The sequence below is a fragment of the Elaeis guineensis genome, chromosome 1 (assembly GCF_000442705.2).
Source record: "Elaeis guineensis isolate ETL-2024a chromosome 1, EG11, whole genome shotgun sequence".
NCBI classification, from domain to species: Eukaryota; Viridiplantae; Streptophyta; class Magnoliopsida; order Arecales; family Arecaceae; genus Elaeis; species Elaeis guineensis.
In genome coordinates, this window is record NC_025993.2 from 117471453 (window position 1) to 117495270 (window position 23818).

A 23818-nucleotide genomic window follows, 5' to 3' on the forward strand; every position below is an offset into this window, starting at 1 on the left:
TATATGGCCAATTGGCTTTAGGTCAAGTGGGAGTTTGTTGGATTTGTGTCCTAAAAGTTAATTGTTGGCTGACACATTATATATTTTCAAGATCTAAATTTATACTTGTAATACTTTCATTATAAATAAAGGACTTTTTCTTTTCAATCATGCTTATGTGTCCATGATTTGTCTTAGAAATTAACAAAGATGATTTTTATATATTCTTAAAGAGTTAAGAATTTGAGACATACATTAATTAGTGGTTAATTTCTAAATGCTTTCGATCAAAGGATCATCACGGAGGATAGTGATCAATCCATTTGAGATTGATGCACGGTTCATCTCCCTTGTGGGTAGATGAGTCTTGGGTCTGCAGTGTAGAGACACTGAGGTGAAGGTACAGGTGGTTGTTAGAGAACAACTTGCATTGAGCGTGACCAACACGAGAACCATATGAATGTATACTCACTCATCAGTGATCTTCTCGATACTGCATTGGTATGAGTGGTCCTTTGACCTGCAGTGATATTGGCTATTCGCAGCGAGGCTACTGAGTTTGACTGCATATTTTTTTGATCTCTAGTTATTCGGATCCTTACTGTGTATGTTGGCTTCAGTAGGTTCAGGTTCGCTGTTTGGAGTAGGATGCACCTAGATGAAATTTATCGATCTTGGTAGAAAAGAAGAAGTCTTATGTGATTTGCGAGATTGAGTTCAGAAAGTCTTTGGCCAAAGCAAGTATGAATATTGGAAAAGAGTTTTCATGGGATTCATAAATGAACTCGAGTCGAGCCAATCTTACATAAGACTGACGATGGGGTTTGACGAGTTCTTCATGACCTCCATCAAATCGGGACTCATGATAGAAGGACTAAATTATACGATAATTACACCTAGAGGTTCGTATTTTCATTCTATTGGATCGTCACTACATACTGCTAGGTATCACTGGTGGATTGTGAGACTCATCGGGCATCATCTTGATGATGATGGCCCTCGAAGGATAGAATTGAGAATGTTTAATCCATCGAAAAGCGTTTCGATGATATTATGATAAAGATCACAATATATCTCACTACCATATAGAATGGAACATATGGGGTCACACATTAAGGGATTTAATCTCGAATTTACCAATTGGGCTTATGAAGTTCCAATTGGGTTAATGTTTATTTGAACTCTATTAGGTTTATGAGAATCATGCTAGCAAATGGTTAAATCTAATTCTTCTCGAAATTTTGATTTGATCAAGTCTATAGCCTTAACTTAACCTAAATTCATTTGGGTTTAATTAGGCTCTTAATTATAAGTCCAAGAGAATTTAATTAAGTCAATTAGTTGGCATAATTATTCTAACATTATCTTTTCTATATCTCCTAATTATCTCTAAGTATGTATGTGAAATAGATGGAAGAATGGATGATGTAATTTTTTTTTTAAAAATTATTGAGCGCCATATCCTAGAGAGGTCCAGCCCCTCTTATATGTCATGGCATGAAGGAGAAAGGGTGGGGTCCATGCCCCATCTCTTATGGCTGGAGATCCCTTTGTGGGGTGCCAAGAGTTGGCGTCCCAACCACTTGACATGTATTCCATGGATGGCTATTGTACATGCTTAAAAGAGCTGATTAATTATCTTTTATATTTGATTTTATTTGGTGTAAATCATATTTAAAAGGTAGAGGATTCTTATGAGAAAAGGATCTATCTTTTTAAGATGACAGGGTTCCTAATATGTGTCAGGGCTTATGTCTATTTAAAGGGAGGTCTCTAAGATTTCTTAGTATTGATTTTTCATCAAAAAAACTTTCTCTCTCTTCATCTCCACGCTTCCTCTCTCTTATACTCTTCCTTTCCATGCCCAAAATTGGGTGTTCTCTCTTCCACATGTCTATAAGGAGTTCTGGTGACTTAAAGATCAAGGATCGAGGAGAAGAAGAAGAAGGCTACAGATCAAGGAGTTGATCTCTCAATTAAGATCAAAAGAGTGATCAGAGTCCTCAAGGCCAAAATTCTTCTTGAGAAGAAGAATCTTCTACGAAAAGAAAAGTTCGAGATTGATCCCGGTGGATACCTGTAGAGGCCGGATACGTGTGCGGCTCCATCTTCTATGAATCCGAAATCTTCTGAAGCGATGAATTTTTATCCGCGCAAAGGTAATGAGATATGATCTCATATTTTTCTTAAATTTCAGATTAATTATATGTGCTTTCTTCTGAGATTGGGTAGGTTTAGATCTGATATCTTGCATGTGGGGTTAAAGGGTTTAACCCGATTTATTTTTCACCGTATGTTCTCAAAATTTTAAAATCTACACATGCTGCCTATCCTATTTCCTATCAGCTAGTTTTTTGACCTTCCATTAGTGAGGTTGTCGGAGGCATGGAACTCTATTATCTCTTCCAAAAATGCTGCTAGAGACCTTGTGCTGCAGCTCAAAGCTACCAAGAATGATCTCAAATTTTAGAGCACTCGTAATGTACATGAGATGGATAAGGAGGAACAGTATTCACTATTTGTTGATGAAAAAGAAGCCAGAAGGTTTTCCAATCAGAGGCTGATAAACAAGATTTATGTCGATGAGGTAATCTATCGGATGTGATGATCCCAAGACAAGTGGTTATGTGAGGGAGATAGCAACACAAAGTAATCCATAAAATGGCAAATAACAACAAGAAATTCAATCGGATTTCCGACCTCCAAATCAATGGGAGAGAGGCTGACGATCATAAGGAAATCTTGGAACACTTCATTAATTCCTTATGTGGAATTTTTGACCAATCAGAAAATCCTCAGTTGGATCTAGATTGGAGAAAATTATAATCACCTCTTTATCCTGACCTGAGATTACCTGGGGACCCTTTCACTGTAATAGGAATGAAGAAAGTGTGTTCGATTTCAGTGGGGATAAAGTCTTGGACAAGATAAATTTTCATACAAAAACTAAAGAACAGGCAATGAAGTCATACCTGATTGATGGAAAGAAATAATAACACAATTATGCTAAAGGAAAAATAACACTTCTGAGAACTATAACAAAATATGAAATGATACAACATAACTGAGCACTTGTCATGGAAATAAAGTTATGACAAGAACCTGAAATGAAGCCATGCTAGTTTTGAAGATAACCTCCTATGAAAACTGAAAAATAATTGTAAAAAGCTTTGTGATCAAGATAGCCAATGTATGGATATGAGTAGTACCTGCAAAAACTATCAAACTATCAAATATGTGACTATCTTCTTGAGTACTACAAGATTTCATTGGCTAACCATTTATGAGATTGTCATATCAGATGATAACAAAAAATGTGGGAAAAAAGGGAGAAAAATGCGTTCATGCAAGAAGAATAATTGTGAAGCTTAAACTTCTCTCCCCACCTAGGCATTACAAGAACATATTGCCTCATCTCTTTCTTGTAATTTACATGTAGCAGAAAAATAACAGTGACACCGTTGAGACAAGATTTTTTTTTTAAAAATATATTCACAAATTTAAGAACTTTGGTCCTTTTTTTTCCTTTAGTAAACTGTCATTGTGCTGGTACTCTTTACTCCAATTTAACAAGAGAGAAAATGAAGCAACAATGCTATCCAAAGCTTCCTTTCATGTCTAACAAAAGTGTATTAATCAACGAAACTTACATATCTAACTTATAGATGACACATCTTACAAATAAAAAAGATCAAAATATTGCATCACAGGATCCTAAATTGATTCAAAGTTCTGAATTGTTATAAGAAAGACATCCATAACAACTATGGTTTCATTTCTTGACAATAGCATTAGAGCCACTTCGTATCTATATCTTAATGATAGGTGATTGAATTGAAGCTGGATAGAAAAATTTCTTGGCTCCTGATGCCTCTAAGATCCTCTTACTCAGGGTCTCGGTCGAAGTGGTGCCTGGCTTAGCAACATGGAATGAGTGAGAAAACCGGTTCACAACCTCGGGAGCAAGGCACATGACCATAAAGAAGGGCTTGAACCAGGAAGGCCATGTCACATACTCATCACCTTTGCATGCACTATCAACAATGATCTCCGCACACTTCTTTGTGCTGCCGACAGGAAACGGTCCAAGCTGGACCTGTCATTTGATCGCATATCAGTTTAGTTCGTGGCATAAATGGTACTCCTTTAATGCATGTTTTGTTGTAGAATAACTATCAAATTGTGGATTAGACTTTAACAACATACATCTCTAGCTTCCTCGTCGATGCCTACTTCACCGTCTTTCTTAAGAACTTTGCCTTGGGTGATTTCTGATTCCACATAGCCTGGAGTTATGATGGTGATCCGGATCTCTGAGCCGAGCTCTGATCTTAATGTCTCATAGAACCTAATCATTGCTGCCTTGCTTGCCTGAAAACAATCCATCGATTTTAGTAACTAAAACAAAAGGCCCTTCATGTGCTAAATTATTATTTTGTCTTTCCATTACATTGTAGAAGCTCATTCTTGCGGTAGGAACATAGCCGCCATTGATGCTGTCACAATGATGTTGCCATGGCTAGTCTTGAGGTGTGGAATTGCATAATAAGTTGGATATACTGAGCCCCAAAAGTTTACATCCTGAAAGAATCTTGCGATCAATAGTCAATACTATGACAATTATTTCTCTCTGAAAATGTACTAGAATTTTAGTGATTAAACTGCAAAGGTAAACATTTATTTATACTGTCTCCAGGAAAGTACATATAACATTTATTTCTTGTTAGATACATCATATCATCCTTCTAAACCTTAAATTTATGACATGGATTTTCATTTTAAGGTTCTTCAAAATTACAAGCAGATGAAAATAATGACAAGGAGACTGGAAGGGGGGAAAAATTAGTAAGACCTGTACAATTCATATTTTCCATTTCATTATGAGTCAAAATTTTATCTTAACAGATCACTTTAATTCAACAAACCAAACAAATTAATATAATGATATATGCTGGAAAAAAATGTAAGTTTTAGCAATCATAAATTTGTATTGAATGAAATATTTAGTGATAAATTTCAATTAAAAAAATATAGCCTAAGTTTTAGAATTAGAGTTCTATTTGATATCATACCATCACTTGTGTGAAGGCAGCTATGTTGGCGATATCTTCAAAGAGGCAGCTGCTCCAAATTCCAGCATTGACAACGAGGTGATTCACTGCAACACAAAAGTTTTAGGCTCATCAGTTCAACTCCTTGAGGAGATCCTGACAATGTATTAGAGATCGATTACATTGGCCAAAGTGAGCAATAGTCTCTTCAATGATCCGTTCTGATTCATTGGGGATGGAGATGTCAGCAGGTTTCACAAGCACGTCCGGCGCCCCAAGCTCAATTGCGGTCTTAGCTACTGAATTGAGAGCATGCTCTCTCCTTGCAACAAGAACCAGAGATGCCCCTCTCATAGCATATTGGTAAGCAATGTGCTGGCAACGTCAAAGAAGATAACCTAGTGAGAACTTTGTGAGGCTCAAATGCACCAGTTGGTGCATCTGTGGATGGAAACAGACATGCACGTTACAATGAACAGATTAGAAGGATGATTCATGTGCAATGATTGTTGTTGTCATTTAAATTAAATCAATCCAAAGCCCAGAGGATTCATACATGGCTGAGCGAGCGGGCCATCGATCTCTGAACTCCGGCCAGATTGACTCATGTTCGAGAGGCCCAGCATAATACAACTCAGGCCCTGGTTTCTATTTTGCCTAGGCCGACTGGTGTGGGCCCAAGTGGTGGGCCTGGACATGGAGTCGATGAAGTCGAATGTGGGGGTGGGACCATCCAACGTCCCACAACCTGTGCGAGAGGTGATGTCCTCAGGGGCCGCCGAGGGCAATGTGGCCTCCCCCTCTCCCTTGATCGTCTTTGCCGCCTCTAAGAGCCAGCTATCGACGATCAGGAGCGAGTGGAGCCAAGTTCCCCAACCCGAATTAAGAGGAACTGACATGCAATGATGCCGGGAGGAGCATCCCAATAGATTCTAGCCAAGGGAGATGCATTTGGGACCGGTGTCCTCTTCGTCCAGTGGTGAACCTAGTTCACGCAGGAGGAAGGTCAAGTCTGGAGCATAGTAGGGGGAAATAGGAGCCGGTGATGATGGGAGATGATACGACAATGGGACTGTGGTGGGTAGACTGAAGATGACTCTTCAAGCTGTTGGTGATCATCCTAAGCCTAATGGTGGAAATGGGGTGTGTTTGGTGTCGGGCGTTTTGCCAGCTGAGGGTCCCAAGGACCGTCCCCCATCCACCACTAATCTTTAATGAAAGTGCTCTTCTAGAATGTTGGGCTGGCGAGCCATCATTTCACTTGACATTTAGGAGAATTCTACAGCAGCATGGCTCGAAGCTTTGTGTGCTTGTTGAGACACGTCTCTGTGGCCTGAGCCCGGCTGCATTTATCATCATTTTTCGATGGAATGGGGTTTCTATGCGGTGGTCTAGCTGGGGGTATCATTATTGTTGGGAAAAATGTTCTGCCACGATAGATATCTTTCACCAATATCCTCAGTTATTCTAGAAATAAATGGTTTTATTTGCTCGGTATTTATGCACTTTTAGATTATAGGGAGAGATTTTTAATTGACCATGGTATCCTTAATGTAGTACTTGGTGACTTCAATTATATTGATAGTCTTTACCAAAAAAAAAATTATTGACAGTCCCCTTGAGAAGCAAGATGGAAGACCTTATATGGATGATGTGGAATCTAAAGAGTTTAGAGATTTCATATACTAGCAATCTAGTAGGTCTCGATTTTGTTGGCCCAAGTTTATTTGATGTAATAATCACCAGGATGGAGTAGGGTGTGGAAGTGGATTGATAGGTTGTTTGTGATAGTCAACCGGATCTAGTGTCATTCCAGCCACTTGATCCACCACTTATCAAGGATTGCCTCCGAGCACTGCTCGATTCTTTTCACTACTAATATCGCTCTCTCGTATCAGAGCCCATTCTAGTTAAGAAGTTTGGCTCTCCTACCCCCATTCCTGCGATATTGTGAAGGAGGTTCAAAGACCGCCGATGCATAGTGATGCTAGATATCAGGTGACATGGAGGCTCGAGCTGATGACAAGATGGTTGCGGCAATGGAACAAGGTTGAGATAGGTGATAAATTCAGAAGGCTCGAGGCTATGGAGGCTGTCATCTCTGAGATCCAAGAGTGGGAGGATCGGAGGGTGGTCTTATAGAGGTCGCCCTTGCCGACCTTCTGGGTAAGCTTTTTGAGTGCCACTCTCTTCTGAGGCGGTAAAAGGTTCTTTGGAGGTAGAATTTCAAGATCCAATAGATCAGGAAGGAGGATTGGAACATGAGATTCTTCGATCAGACCACTATTATCCAAAGGCACAGGAATCGGATTCAGACAATCAGGACATAGATGGGCAGTGGCTGGCTGATGGTGAGTGGATCAGGCAGGAGATTGTGCATTTCTTCAAGTCGAGGTGGACAATGCCATTGGGTAGGGAGGGCACCTTTGTGTCACCTGCACCTAGTAGTGTAGTCACAAAGTAGGAGAACAGGATCTCCTTTTGCCATTTTAGTGGATGAGGTATAAGGAGTGGTCTGGTCTATGACGGAGGATAAAGCCCTCGACCAGATGGTTCCCATGCTCTTTTTTAAGTGTTATTGGCCCATTATTCAGTATGAGGTGGTGGCTGCTATGCAAGAGTTCTATGCATGCCATCAGCCTGACGTCCGCTACCTGAAAGTAGATCTTCATTGCCTTACTACTGAAGCCAAGATGCATCAGAGTCACGACATTTTAGACTCATTGCTTATACATAACCCGTATAAAGTTGTGCAAAGCTAATGGTGTGCAGGATGAAGCTGATTTTTTTCTGATTGAACTATCCTGAGCAAGGAGCTTTTGTTGATGGCTATAGCATCTTCACAATGTCTTTATCGCTCAGAAGTTCATGCATGATCTTCACCGTGCATCTGCTAGCCACAATCTCATGGCAATCAAGTCAGACATTAAGTGGACCTTTATCGCATGAGTTGGTGGTTCCTTGAGAGGGCATTGATGGAGTTTGGCTTTCACCATTGCTAGATCGACTGGATCATGGTGTGCATCTACAGACCCACTTTTACCATCCTAATCAATGCTATGTTGTCAAATTCTTTCTACTCCACAATCGGGTTGAGGCAAGGTTGTCACTAATCCTCTTTCCTCTTCATTCTTTATGCTGACGCCCTCTCACAAGCCTTGCATGTTGTGTTTCGAGGGTTGGTATTGGACGCTTATGTGTCAGCCCTTGAGATCTTGCCGATCTTGCATTTACTTTTTCCAAATGATTGCTTACTAGTGGGCTGGGCCTCGATTTGGATGTCATTGGCTTTAAAGGATTTTGGAGTACTATTCACCTCGGCTAAGAGGTGAATCTCCTCAAGTCTATGGTACATTTTAGTCTGAAGATATCTCTCCAGCTGCAGCACACGATCAGGGGTATCTTGAGGATAGTAGAGCACAGTATGACATTACAGTATTGGGATGTCCCTTTGTCGGGGTGCAGATTGAGGTAGGTAGAGTACATGGATATGGGACAATCGATCTGAGGGCAATTAGAGGGCTGATAGGCTGGAGTCCTTGTTATGATGCACAGAGTCACCTTGATGAGATCAGTTCTCAATTCTATTCCCATTTATCTTCTTTCAAACACGATCCTACCTAAAACCCTAGTGTTAAGCTGAATAGCACTTCCAGAGCTTTTTGTGGGGCTCACATCCTATAGGAGGTGCCATGCATCTGATGCTTGGGATGTTGTGTGCCAGTCATTGTGGGATGGTAGTCTTGGTATCCACTCATTGATCACCAAATGAGAGGCCCTGCTTGCTCATCATGTAGCTAGATTTCTTTTGGAGCCAGATTGACTGTGGAGCACGGTAATAAGGGCCAAGGACGGCATGTGGCCTATGGACAGTGGAGTTCCGATGAGATGTTCTTTTTTATGGAGGAAGGTTTGCATGCGCACCCCTGATATGATTCTTCAAATGAGATGGCTTATCAGAGATGGTCAGTCGGTGAACCTCCTAGGGGACACATGGATTGCTACCCTACTGTTAAACCGGTGGCCAACCTTTATTAACACTGAGGTGGATGAATCGATGAGAGAATGTGACCCTGTAATAGAAAAGACCTTCGTCAGTAGTAAAGTCAGTCATCTCCTCATCGATTGTAGCTAAAAAAGGTGTCCATGAATGAAAGAAGTTGGTGGCTTGAAGTGGCATCCATCAATTGATTGATCTAAGGTAATGGATAACTATCCTTCAAGCACTCTTTTTGAGGTCAATGTGATCGACATATACATGCCACTTTCTGTATGCCTTCTTGACTAGTACTACATTTGCTAGCCACTGATGTAGTTTATCTCTCGAATGAAGCCAACTTTTAGGAGCTTATCTACTTTTCTTCTATTATTTTATGATGCTCTGATGTGAAACTCCTCTTCTTTTGTCGGATAGGATGATGCTCCAGATCAACGTTCAGATGGTAAATGATTACCTCCAAGTCTATGCCCGACATATCAAAAGCTGTCCAAGTGAAGACATCCATGTTTGATCGAAGAAATGAGTCAAGATGTTGACAATCCTCATCATCCAGGTTGGAATTAACCAGAACCATCTTAGTCAGGTTAGAATCCTCTAGCACAATTGGTATGAGATCTTCTACTGATTGCCCTCTATTCTATCAGTTCATCATGAACATCAAGCTCCTCCAGGGCTGAGGATATATAAGAGCCTTCCCACATAGGGTTGCCATGCAATATTCCTTGGCTAGCTCTTTATCTCTTCGCACCTCATCGATTCTATATGGAGTAGGAAACTTAACTAGCAAATGATAGTTAATACCACAGCTTAGAGAGTGTTTAGCTCTGATCAACCTAATATGACATTATAAGCGTATGAGATTTTTACAACCACAAAGTTTATCTAGATAGTTGATTGCCTTGGCGCTTAATCTGCAGCCGCCGACAAAGAGATGACTCCCTCCATGGGTACCGCACTCTCATAGAATCCAACCATAAGAGAATCAAGTCTTTTCAATCAGTCTTGAGTCAAACCCATTCTTGCAAAAGCACCATAAAATAAAACATTCATTGAACTTTCACTATCAATCAAAATGTGGCATACATCATAATTGGAAATATTTAAAGTTACTATAACGGATAATCATAAGAAAATTATATCCCCTAGAGGTCGGCATCAGAAAGGCAATTTCTTTATCTTCAATCTTTCGTCTCTTCTACATCTTCTTCAACTCAGCTTGGTTCTATGGTCAGATTGCCAAATTGCCCCCATAGATCATGTGTGTCAGTTCCACCACAACCTATTCTCCTGGGGGCCATCAAGCCACGATAGTTCGAGCCTGATTTCATTTAGGTTCGATTGTTCTTCAACATACCACCTCAGTCGTCCCCACTTGATGAGTGCCTCAATCTCATCTTTAAGCTACCGACACTCCTCGGTATCATGGCTATGGTCTCAATGATATCAACAATATTTTTCCTATTTCATCTATAAGGTGGGACTATCATCCTCTTTAGCCTTGATAGATCTCCCTGGTGCACGATCGCTATGAGTATTTATGCTCAGGATGTATTTAGTGGGGTATAATTTTCAAATCTGCAAGGTGGAGATCTAGATTGGTGGCATCCAAGCGAGGTCCTCATCTAGTTATCATGAGGTGTCTGAGATAAGCGTGATCTTCTATCACCTCAGCAACCTTCATGCTTATGCCCCCCACTCCTGAGCTCGCCATCATTTTTTTCCTTGGGCTCATCACTGGGATGTTCTCCATGCCGAGCCCATGCTTCCTCTATGTTTGCATACTTCTCTACTCTCGCCAACATCTCAATGAAGCCCTTGGGGTACCTCTTCTCGAGCAAAAAGAGGAAGCATTCTTAAGCAGCCCACCTTTGAGTGGTCATGGTCAGTGATTGATCCAAGTCACGTACTTCGAAGGTTATGGAATTAAAGCAGCTGATGTACTTCCAAAGAGTCTTGTCCTCTCATTGTTTGATGCTGATGAGCGAGTTCGAGCCATAGTGCTATCGATGATTGCTGATGAAGTGAGTTGCGAACAATCGATTGAGTTGCGCAAAGGAGTTAATTGAGCTGGACTGAAGGCTCAAATACAAATATTGGGTTGCTTTCCTCAAAGTGAATGGAAACATTGACAAAGGATTTCCATTGGTTGCTCCATGAAGAAGAATTAAAGCTTTGAAACTCTCCGGACCGTAGTTCCATCATACGGCTTCAGTTGCTGCATCTTGAATGTGGTGGGATCGGCTCATCCATAATCTTTTGATAAATGGGAGGTCAGCATTAAACCGAGCTCCACATTTTGCTATTGAGTTCAACCTTGCAGTGCCTCAATCCACTGCTGCATCTCCTGAAATCTTCTCTCTACCTCGACATCTGAAAGTGTGGGGATCTTCGACCGTGGAGAAAAGTTGCTTGGTGTAGAGTCCTTCCCTAATTGTGGGGTCGGTGAGTGCCTGCATTGTCCTTAACCAGGGTTCTCAAGTTGGTAGTGTTGTCTATGCCCTTACCTCGGACTATCAGAAGGTGAATGCTGACTTACTGATCGAGCTCGATCTCGGTGCGATGCATCTAGCATAGGTTTAGTTGCAGCGGCCTGCTGCATTCCTTATACCACAACAATCAAGACTTGCACCTATTGGATGAGGCTATTGAATTGGCCATTAGAGACTGCCAGTGCAAGTTGAGATGGTGGTGCCTGGATGGGTTATGGTGCTATGGCTTCCTATTGAACATCATTAGGTCATGTGCCATTTAAGCAGGAGGTGTTTGAAACTCCTCTTCATGGCCTCATAGTAAAATATTCTCTCTCAAAATAAACTTTTAACAATGGTGAGAACCTTTAGCACCAATCTGTTGCTATCAAAACTCAGGCCGATGAGGTCAAGCTAGTTTTCTCAGAAAAAAGTAAGGTAGAAGGATCCTTGACAGAAGATGAGTGGAAGGGTCCTCGACAGAAGACGAGGTGCCGATGAAGATAGTGCTTCTGGGTCCTGAAGTTGGACCTGCAAAAAAATCTCTGATTGGAGGTTTTTTTGATGAAAACCTTTCGACGCTTAAGTTAGCTGAAATTCGAGAACAAAAAGAGAAGTAATGGAGCATCTTAAGGCTATTGAAGACTTACCTAGGGTCTCCCTTTCCCCCTATTTATAAAGGATAAGCAATAGTCATATACGCTAAGGGTGTTGGCCATTTTCGAAAAGTGCATACAAATCGCACTAGTGGGATCACAATCTACGTTTGTAATATGGAGCTAGCTAGTAGTTGCCATTCTGAGGCATGAATGAATCCTGATAGTTAGGATTTCCTCATTTGACCTTCCCATAATTGTGAAAAGGATTGCCTATCTGAATAGCCAACTTGCCGAATTTGGGTGATCTGCTGAACTAGGACCATGTTTCTCGGATTACATTAGGTCGATTATAGCTGATCCTTGCACATCTCAGCCAAAACAAGGATCAAGTCAACTGAGGCTGAGGTGAAGGCTCACAATACTTATAAATAGTGTCAATGAACTTTATATGTAAAACAAGGCATGAATATATCATCAAGAACATGATAATAGACCTATAGTATTTTATTTGCATATAAATAAAATAATAGCACATAAAATGCATGTAATGTGCAAATATACAGACTTTTATACAATAAAACTATATAACAGGGATCTTATCATAATTATCAGAGGATCTTTATATAATAAACTTTATTACAGAGACTAAACAATAATCCAGGAGGCTTTATGTAATAAACTTTATTATTAAAACCAAAATGTAATTTTAAAAAGAGCTTTATGGAATTAATTATTTCTTTAGGAACTAAATTGCAAAAGTTTGCTTTTGAAGTAGATGGGTCCATCGGGTTTCGAATTTTAGGTCAAAACCTAAAACCCGAAATCGATCCCTTAATCTTCTTCCACCTTTCCTGATAAGATCGAAAGGGATGTAAAATCCCATGACCGGCAATCCCTTTCTTGTCAACGAGTCATCGATGGCCCATCATCCCTTCCCAACCATCGATGGTCGGCCAAAATTTCATCCTGACCGTTGATTTGTTAGCTATTGTGGGAGATCTGTGGAGAAAGAGGAAAAAATTATCATTCCAAAAAAAAAGATCAATGATTGCTAAAAAAATCTCGATTGGCGGACTACTATCATCTCCCCAACACCCACCGCAATTTATGTCAATGATTGGCTGGGGAACTGTCGGTCTATTGAGATCTGACGATTCCATCTTACCCTATTCTTCCTTTTTTGATTGAAATAGGTGCTCACCAAAGAGGGGAATTGGGTGGTGGCTTGTCACAACGACTGCTGAAGGCAGGCCAAAAGTCTCCCCTCCTTACCTCCTTAATAGAGGGGGAAGGATGATGGTGGGAGATTTACTGCCCTTCCCTTCTCCCTTTTTTCTTCTTAAATCTGGATGAAAAACATGCATCTGATGCCATGGGAGTCGCCTTTGGCAAGTCCCTGTGACTGTCGAAGGAAGATCACAGGTCCGACCATCGAGATGAGAGAAGGGCATGATGGTGGGAAACCAGAGTACCATCGGCCCACTTCTTCTTTCTTTAATTTTTTTCTATTTATTTTAACAGATTCTTTAAAGAATAAATAAATAATAAATTTATAAAATAGATATGAAATCCAGAAACCACTTCTGATCATGACAACGCTGATTACTAATAATCGACTAGGATGGCTTGCCAGATCTATATTTATGAAATCTTTATATGAACATAAAAGCTTCAATTTTCAAGCTAAATAACATACATGGCTTCATAATACAAGATTAAAACTTTATGAGGCAATATAATTTATATAAAGAAGAAGTCATTGATGTTGTCTAGGATTTCTCAAATCAACCTACTCGCAACCACAAAGAGAAACCAAACTATATATGCTCTTCATGTCCACAAGCAGCACTTTGGTTCCCAATTCCAACTCAGAATATTTTCAGTGAAGAAGACCTCATATGCTCTCGGATGAGTTGAAAATCAAGTTCATAGAGGATATTTTTATAACGTGCCTCATCTATCAAAGGCAACATCTAAATTAGTTAATGAAAGACGGATATTATCCACAATGCTTATGTAGAATTCAACTTTATCACAATAACCATCCAATATATCCTTATCATCTTATCAAAGTTTATTTTTAATTAGATCTAGATTAAATTAAAATATATAAAATAAATCTCGATATATATGAACCACATCTAGATATACTTAATTAGATAAATTTCAATAGTGACCACTCCCGGTCACTACTAGCTCACTCATGAAGAATCAGCTACTCGATCTTGAGTTGACTGACGTGCACTTTATGCCAAGCAAAACACCACTCCATGGCCTACCCTTCCCCCCACCACCGCTTTGGTTCGCTCACGGCCAATGGAGAAAAAGGCTTCACATCCTCCAGCTATTTGTGAGAGAGAGAAAGAGGAGAGGAAGAGGGAAGAGAGAAAGAGGGGAAAGAAGCGAGAAGAGTGGGAACGAGGAGACAGCCCCCCTCTCTTTCTTTCTTTCTTTCTTCTCTCTCTTCTAAGCCTCTCACAAAAAAAAAAAAAAAAAAATCAAACGGGCATCGCAGCCTTCTTTTTCTTATTTTATTTGATGGAAACATCAACTGACGTGGTAGAATATTAGTGACCCATCGGTAGGAGAAATTATTTTCTGACCACGCCTAGATAGACCAGCACAAATCTCAGAGCACGTGCATGATGGATAATGTGCAATTGAGAATTCATTAAATACAAGGGTTAACGTGGCGCGCTATCCACCATGGGATTTTGCTGGTCTAGTTGGACGTGGTCTAAGAAATAATTTCTCCACTTGGTAGACTGGACCTACCAAACTATTTCTTCTATTAATGAGCCATTACTAAGTACAAGTTTCTTTCTTGCATGTCATACATTGGTATTATCCATGCAATTAAAGCATCATTGGCTATGTTAACAGTATGTTGGGAGGTTCCTTAAGCGACAAGGAAGAAAACCATTTTCATTTACAAAAAATACAATTAAATTGATTCTTTTCTTGGCCGGCAACTAGGTTGGCAAAGATCAGGTGGCCGGCCAAACACGTTTTGGCCCCACATTAGTCTCAATATTTGGAGAATAAATATTGTGCGAAAGAACCAAAGCTAGACTTACCAACAAAGAGAAACAAAGGGGGACAAACCACTAGATGAAGCAGGCATGGGCTTGAGAGGACGGTTTATAAACTGTTTGCCCAGACTTACGGAAAAAACTGACATAATTAATTTCCACCCAATAAATAGGATAGCTGCAGCCATTTTTTTCTGATACAAATATAAGGAATATTTGAAGAACAAATGGACTAAGAAGTATAGGGGTCACCTTTCTACCATTTCTAGCACTTTTATGCCTATAATGAACCTTAAACCAAGATGCCCAGGATAACTTACCTCACCAATGCCGGAGGAAGCTCCGGTGATGAGAACAACCTTTCCTTTGACGTCCTCCTGTGAGAAAGGTCTCACAAGCATCCATCGAACCAATCTCCACACCATCCTAACAGGTAAGTAGGCTAAAAGGAATATAGCAACGGCCACATGCATCACAACACTAAGAAAGCTATTGAAGAAACCCATGGGTAGGGAGAGAGAAGCGATAGGGCTTGCGGTGCTCTCGTTGTATCAATAACGGTCTACTTTATAAAGACGTCTGCCGTTCGAGCACCGCCCGGTAATGAACAATACGTTGAACAGGCGACAGGGGTGCAGCTCCAACCAAAGGGCTGTGTGAGACCGCGATGGAAGTCCGGACGAGTTCGGGTTGTATCTTTCTCGCCAATGAATGATTCACCTCCGGCCGCGACGTCGACCGTTGGATTGCGCAGTGGCCATTTCGAGATCTGTAGGGAGATGAATGGAAGAGTTTTAATTGCTTTGAGAGCTGTGCGATGTGCTATCAAACGGTTGACGTCGTGAAAGAAGGTGAATCATTCTTCTGCGCTAAACACCCAACCCAACCCAAGCGGGAAGCGATTACTTGAGGTTCTCAACAACCCGAGGGTCATTTTATTTTAAAAGCAATAAGTAATTAATTCAAGGGCAAGTTTGCTAGCTAGGGTTTTTATTTGACGGAAATACATATCTGTTTATATTAAGAAGATGCTTGACATATTGGTTTTATCACTATCTGACATTTCTCATTCCTATCAACATACAGTTGAGAAAAGGAGTTGCCTTTACTGAAATGAAAGAGATTGAGAAACCGCATGAAAATGAGATTCTGAAAGATTGAGATTGATCCTGAAAGGTAGTTCCCCTTGCTTTCTTGGAAGTGTTCTTTCTTTCCTGATTTGAGTCTTGGGATGCATTAAAAAAAAAAAAAAAATCTTTGAGGTATAATATTTGCACCGTAGGATACGTACAATGGATAGCAATCATATTATCCATCTCACAGATATATTGGCTCTCCTTTATCATCACGGAGTATCGCGTATCTCACCATAGTACTTTATCACATGTCAGGACTGAATGAAAATTGTCCGTCTTTGAGATAGATAGCATGGCAGCTATCTATAATAGTACAATACTTTACAGTGCAAAAGTATATGATCAAGGATTCATACTAAATTAGAGGAAAAAAAAAAAAAGGGCTATGATGTGTTAGGTGGTGAAACTAAACGCATTAACTTTGTTTAGGATTGATAACAAGAAGACACATTGTTGGGATGGCCGAAATGTGGACGTCACACGTGATAGCTGGATTTTCTACTGTTCATTGGGTCCGTGGTCGAACTTTATTAACATGGAGGTGGTTGTGGGGATGCAGATTGCTGATCTTCTGGTACCAAGGAGAGAAGGTGGAATACTATCTTGGTGGCTCGATTGTTCGGGAGCAGTTGGCCGTGAGTTCAGACACTAGCGATCTCGAAGTACAAAACACTCCAAGAGATTGTACTGGAAGCCAAGGTCAGGTTGAATACATAAGCCAGCTATTTTTTCATCTGAAATGATAATCATTTTGAACTCAAAAATGAGGAGCAAATATTATGAAAGAAATCAACCACCAACCTCAACCCCCCATCTCGAGTTGAAGCCGAGCATTCACCTCAGACCCATCATTGACAACTCATATGAAAGCTACATCAACACCAAAGAATCTCCTCGAATGTCGGAAACGGAAGACTGGATAATTGGATTACCCCACCAAGATGATTCCTGGACATCGGCTGCAATCCGACCCTAAACTTGGATGCACACCGATCTTGAGGTCGGACTCATATCGGAGACACAACATAACCTCCTAATCATCAGGCCATTATGAAGGAAGATTGATCCGATGAAATCTTCCAGAATCTCGAATGATTCCCTTCAATCTCGGGCACATGGTTCATTGTTGAAATTATATATCTAATAATGTAACCAATAACCTGCATCCTTGTGCTCATAGATACTGATTCTCTGGTTCATTATCAAATTTGGAGGTAATGCATGATTACTCCCCTCTATATAAATACGACAAAGAGATCCTCAGATAACTTCCGTTGGAAGTAAATCATAGCACTTTTCTCTCTCTTTCTTTCACTGTTCTCAAATTCTGACTGATTTAAGCATCGGAGAATCTCCTATCAAAAATCTCTAATGAGAGTGGATTTCTTTTTAGATTTTCAAGAAAGAGTTGATCGATGGAACACCGATGAACTCTAGGTCGGTAGAAGACTAACCTTGTCCGTAGCAACTCAAAGATTTGCAGCAACATATGTGATGCTGTTTGGTTCACGCTATGAACCACAGTCTAAAAAAGGAATTCTGGAAGAGGAGCTACATGATTTTGAACAAATTTTGCAGGCCTTGGATTATAGGGGGTGATGTCAACACTACCCATAAATCAAACGAGTTATGTGGTAACCCAAGCCAGAGCAGAAACACTTTTTATCTCCATGCATTTCCATTAACTCATTGAGCTCCTGCTCAAAGGTAGAGAATTTATTGAATTTAACAGAGGGACTCTCCTATCATGGCAAAGCGAGAACAATTTCTTCTTTCTATTGAATTGGATTCTTTGTTCCCAGACTCATTAATCTATGTTTCGATCACACTCTGATAACTGTCCTTTGGCTCAATTCCTAGAGGTCATAACTATTTCAAATTTAATAGAAGCTAGTTTTCTAACCTTCCATTAATGAGGTTGTCGAAGGCATGGAACTCTATTATCTCTTCCAAAAATACTGCCAGAGATCTGTGCTATAGCTCAAAGCTATCAAGAATGATTTCTGTTGCTGTTCCATTCCAACTCAGGGGGTTGACGTGGCATGGGCACTGCAATGAGGTGGCTGCCAGGCTGGAGTGGGGGGCACCAGACCCAATCACGGGTACCTACAAGAGAAAGTTTGCACATCGAAAGAACGATGGAGGGCTCTCCGATGGGAGACCCTAGACGGTCAAGTTAGTATGGAGTCAGAGAGGGAGAACAATGGGAGGTTGGCAGCAAGAGTCTGAGAGTGAGAAAGAGTGGAATCAAGAAAGAAGAAGACCCCTTGTGTGTTGATTCGGGCCTCCTTTTATGAGGGGAAGCCTGTCGGGTGTCAAGTCATCGCCCGATAGAGGAGTGACCATCAGAAGGCCAGAGTAGTGGGTGTCAGCCGGTCCTAACAGGATCAGTCATCCATGAGTGAGAAAAGGCAACCAACGCTGTCGTTCATCAAACTGAAATGTTCTATGCACTAGAGACCCTTTAGAGCTTCGATGGGACTCGCTGAGGGTTGGGGCGAAGATCAAGTAAAGTTGGCAGTCATCCCAACAATGTGGATCTCATTGAGCTGCCGACCTTGCTGGGGTGATCGAACGGGACCAAAGCCTGTGAGCTACAAAAGGAGCCTTGCACTGCTACACAAGCTGTGCGGTCCAGGTGGCGAGGTTGTGGTGCCACGTGCTTGTCACGTCTTATGTATTAGACACATCATTGGGTGGATAAAATATGGCCCAACATTTGCCCCCCACTCTCTAATTTGAGGCATCATGCTAGGGAATAGTTCGTTGGTTGGACCCCGAGATGACGTGTCGGAGCATACTTGTCATCTGAGCCTCGTCAATATGGATGGGGCAGTCGAGCTCGCCTTCAACATCGTCGATCCGAAGAGGATGCAGGTAAGTCCGAGAATGTTGTCGATTGGCTTCGGATGGTTGATAGAGTGGTCCCTCGATTAGCGTTCATGGTCATCGAGCGCTTGTGGGTCCGACAACCAGGCGCTTCAAGGTACTTGGGCCGTACCTTGAAGGTGGTCGTGGAGATCGTCGTAGCAGGTTCTTTTGTGCTGAGCTTGCTTCTTCCACCTCGAGTCATGTCGAGGTGGCCTTGGATTTAGTCAAGGATTTTTTTGGTATCTTCAGGTCGTCGAAGTGCTCCTGGGCCTCAATTCGTTGGCTTTCGAGTGAAGAAAGCATGGTGGTGATGTGCATATATTTTTAAAATTTTACAGTGATAGATAATCTATATCACCATACAGATCTATATAATAATATGCATATATACATCTGAAATCTAAAATTCAGCAAGTACAGACATATCTAATCTATATTTAGATCATATCTAATATTGATTGAATATAATTATACTTGAGCACGGTAGTAGATCACGCATCCAAATCCATGATAGATGATTCTTCATGAGCTTGACAGTCACACATGCGTCCAACCTCTACGGATATCCACACGAAGTCCTGGTTGATCGATCTCTCCGGGAGTGCTAGCTCACGAAGACACCATTAGCTGATTTGAGAGGAATATGATAGAATTGAAGAATAAGGAGACCTCTTCTTTTCTTTCTGGATCCATGCATCTGATCTCTACAATAGATATCAAGAGAAGAACCCTTTCTTCTCAATTTTTCATGCACAAGAGAGAACCTTCTCTCTTCCTTTCATGCCTTTAAGAAGAATTTTTCTTCTCTGATTTTCTATGATGAAAATCAGATCTAATCTGATTTTTCATACTGAAAATCATATAAAATCTTGAGATCTATAAAAATCAAAAGAGGGATCCAAGAGAAGAACCGTTCTTCTCTCTTCTTCTCCTTTTTCTTCTTGATCTAGAACTCAAAGAAGCTCTAAATATCCAATCAAATTTTTTTGATATTTTTCTCTAAATATTTTTATTAAAAATTAGATCTAATCTAATTTTTATATTGAAAAAAATAGAAAAAAAATCTAGAAGAAAAACTCCTTCTTCTTCAAGGCTGCGCACAAGAAAGAAGATCCATCTTCTTCCTTGATCTAAAACTTCAAGAAGCCCCAAACCCAAACAAAATTTTTTTGATATTTTTTTACTAAATTCATATATTAAAAATTAGATCTAATCTAATTTTTATCATAAAAAAAATAAAAAAAAATCTGAAAGAAGAACTCCTTTTTCAAGGCTGCACGCAAAAAAGAAGATCCTTCTTCTTTCTTAATTTTCTCTCTTGAGAAGAACTTTTCTTCTCCAATTTTTTGCTGTATAACCAGCAGAAAAAACTCTCTTTGATGCCCAAAAATCAACAAGAAAAGATCAAAAAAATATACCAAGAAGAATAGAAGAATGTGGATATTGCGAGAGGGATCTAGGGCGTCCAACTCTTGGACGCCCCCTCCTTGTTTTGGGTGACAAGAAAAGAAGGGGAGACGCCCTTCTTTCTCACGGAAGAAATAAGGAGGTGCACACAAAAGAAAGGGCATGGGATCTCACATTAAAAGGAATAGAGCATGAGGAATTAATTATCACATGGGGTGGCTTGGTTTGGGTTTAGTCCTATTCCAAATAAGATTCAAGATCTTGATCAAATTCTAACTAATTTTGGACCCAATCCTAACTAACTTAGAAATTAGTTATAATCAACTAACTAATTAGGTCCTTGCCCAATTATTAGGCCCCAATTGAATTTGTAATTAGTTAGATTAAAATCTCATTGATCTAGGGATTGATTCTAAATGGAGATCAGGTGCTTCATTTGATATTAGGGCTTGATCCAATCAAGCCTATTATTTCATAGGCTTAGATCCAATCCAAGCCTATATAAAATTAATTAAATTATATTCAATTTAAAATAATTTTAAATTCATGCATTCTTGAGATCAATTGAAATAAGCCTTGTTATTCAATAGGGCTGCATCCAATTAATCCAAAGCCAATCTAATTGAATCCAATTCAATTAGATCTAATCTAATCTCCATTGCTCAATCAAATTGAATCAATTAATAATCATATTATCAATTAATTATTTCTCTAATTTACTAACCATTAGTAAATATTTATTGCAATCTTTGCATAGGATTAATCATTAATCAAATTGATAATTAAATCCTTCAATGATTCATAATCGTCGCTTAGCCATTTGATCAGATAGGTACTTCTATGTGTGTGACCCCATAGGTTCGAACCTAAGCTAGTAGTACATGAATAATTTTTATACTAATCGATGTAACATCTAGCAATGGGACTCGATGTTCGGATACACCGAATATATATCCAACAACACTCTAGAACCCATGTGGATATAGTTACCGTATAATTCATCCCTTTGACACTTGATGCTCAAGGACGATTTTTGGTTAAACTGTCAAACCAAGAAGAGTGTTCCATATTGTGTCTCAACCTCAAAAATTCTGTGACTCCTCACTAGGACTACTTTGATCAAAATTTTGCTGAATTGAAACATAATGATGCATCATCTTCAATTTTACTTGGAGCGGTCAATCCCATCTTGACTCGCACTCAGATTTTACAAGTACTTGACTGTACCCAGAAATCTTTCGTTATTGAATTAAAAATTTAGATAGTCCAGCATCAAAGCATAGTGAATTGCTTGCAAGTCACCAAGACAGTTTCAGGTCTGAGGAGCACATATACCTATATCCCATCAGAGTAACCCTTGACAGTAGAGTGCTCCGAAAGTGGTCATACTCAGTGAAATATACTCCTACATATCATCTGTATGCCATACCCATGTCACCACACGTCTTGGTTAAAAGGATAATCAACTAATATGGCATACAACGACCTATACTCGATACAATTATCGTCCTTGTGATAATTGTATCATTTGGTCACAAGCAGGATTTAAGAACCACATGATAAATTCTCTTTATTATTTTAAAAGTAGTTCTAAGGACTTTATCACAACATATGAGTTATATTTTAGAATATATATTCCTTATGATGAATCTGTCAGATAATATTTATCATTTTAAAATTTATATACTTATATAAAGCACAATCATTTATAACCTCGATGATTGACTTTAGGAAATATTTCTCAACAACTCTCACTTGGACTAAAGCCAATCAGATTGGTATCAAATATCCATCTTCTATTTTAGATCATCAAACTCATTAGATCCGATTGCTCTAGTCAATAGGTCGGTCAAGTTCTTCTTTCGATCGATCTTCCTAAGGTCGGCTTTATTTTGATCTTATCAAAAAAGTTGATTGCAATGCAAAAAGTGTTTGGTTCACAGATAGAGCATTAATTTTTCAGCTTGAGCTATGGCTCTAGTACTGTTATCAATACAGCAAAATTGAACCATCAATGGAGGGTGCCTCTCCAAGCTCGCTAATGAACTTCTATAACCAAGTAACTTCTTTACCAGTATCAAATGCTGCAAAGAACTCCATATCGCAAATAAAATTTGCTACTAACTATTGCATGGAACCTTTCCAGCATGTCGCTCCCTTTTAGGATAAAAACACAATCTGACACAACTTTATCATTTCCATCCGACTAAGAATTGAAATCAGTATTCCACAGGTTTTAAGTCAGATTCTCTATAAACAAGCCATTGATCCTTAGTATTTCATAAATATTTAAGGATGGTTCTTATAACCTTCTAAATCTTTATAGAGAACAGAGATGACAACCAAATTTTTATTCTCTGTAATATAGGGATGTCATTCTCAATTAAGAGAATTTCATTCAAACAGTACAAAGAATAGTTTTACAGAACTATTAGCTCATTTGTACATATAAGATTATATTTCATTCTTAATGAAGACATATATTTAAAATATATATTCTAACTCTGAGAAGTTCGATTCAATCTGAATGGATTTGAGGATTGTCATAAGAAAATCATTTCGTCATAGTCAATACTATAACTTTGATGAAATCTTTTGGTAATCAGACAGAATTAATAGGTTTCACCTTTCCATCTGCACCTCTTATCCATCTAAAATCCACTAACACCTTATGGGTCTTACCCCTTCAGGTGAACCAACGAATGTCCATACATCATTGATCTTTATGGACTTCATTTAGATTTAATAGCTCCAAGCCACTTCTCAAGGTTAGATCCCTGTATTGCATCCGTATGGGAAATCAAATCTCCATCTCAAATCTAGAAATCGAAGTATCTATTCGGTTGATATGATACTCTACTATATCTATTCAAGGATGCCTTTACATCGGGTTTCGAATTTGATCTAATCAACTTCGGTTCTGTTGGTTTGTGTCAGAGTTAGTTCTTCTACCTATCAAGCTTCATTAAGCTTGCTCTTAACGGCATTAGATCCTTCATCAAGAAATTTTTTTCTAAAAAGAATACCTTAAGATTCATGAACATCTCATGTCCATCAGGAAGGTAAAATAAATATCCTTAGATAATATTTATCAGATCAAGATCCAAGCTAATCGATTAGTGAACATTTCACATAAGTTTGACACTCCAAACCTAAGGTAAGTGAGTATTAAATTATCCAAATCTATATCTCATATAGAATTTTGGTGATCGATTTGCTTGGAATATTCTCGAGTACATATCAAGTAGTCTCTAATACATGACCTTAGACAGACC

General features: G+C 39.5%; 1 protein-coding gene across 1 annotated transcript; it reads right to left on the minus strand.

Moving 5' to 3' along the window:
- Nucleotides 1-3561: 3561 nt before the first annotated feature.
- LOC105036339 (11-beta-hydroxysteroid dehydrogenase A) lies at nucleotides 3562-15678 on the minus strand. The gene is given in 7 exon segments (XM_010912112.4): nucleotides 3562-4075; nucleotides 4186-4350; nucleotides 4430-4458; nucleotides 4461-4560; nucleotides 5052-5137; nucleotides 5213-5405; nucleotides 15450-15678. Coding segments are annotated over 7 exon segments (1047 nt in total). The 5' UTR covers nucleotides 15636-15678; the 3' UTR covers nucleotides 3562-3787.
- Nucleotides 15679-23818: the final 8140 nt, after the last annotated feature.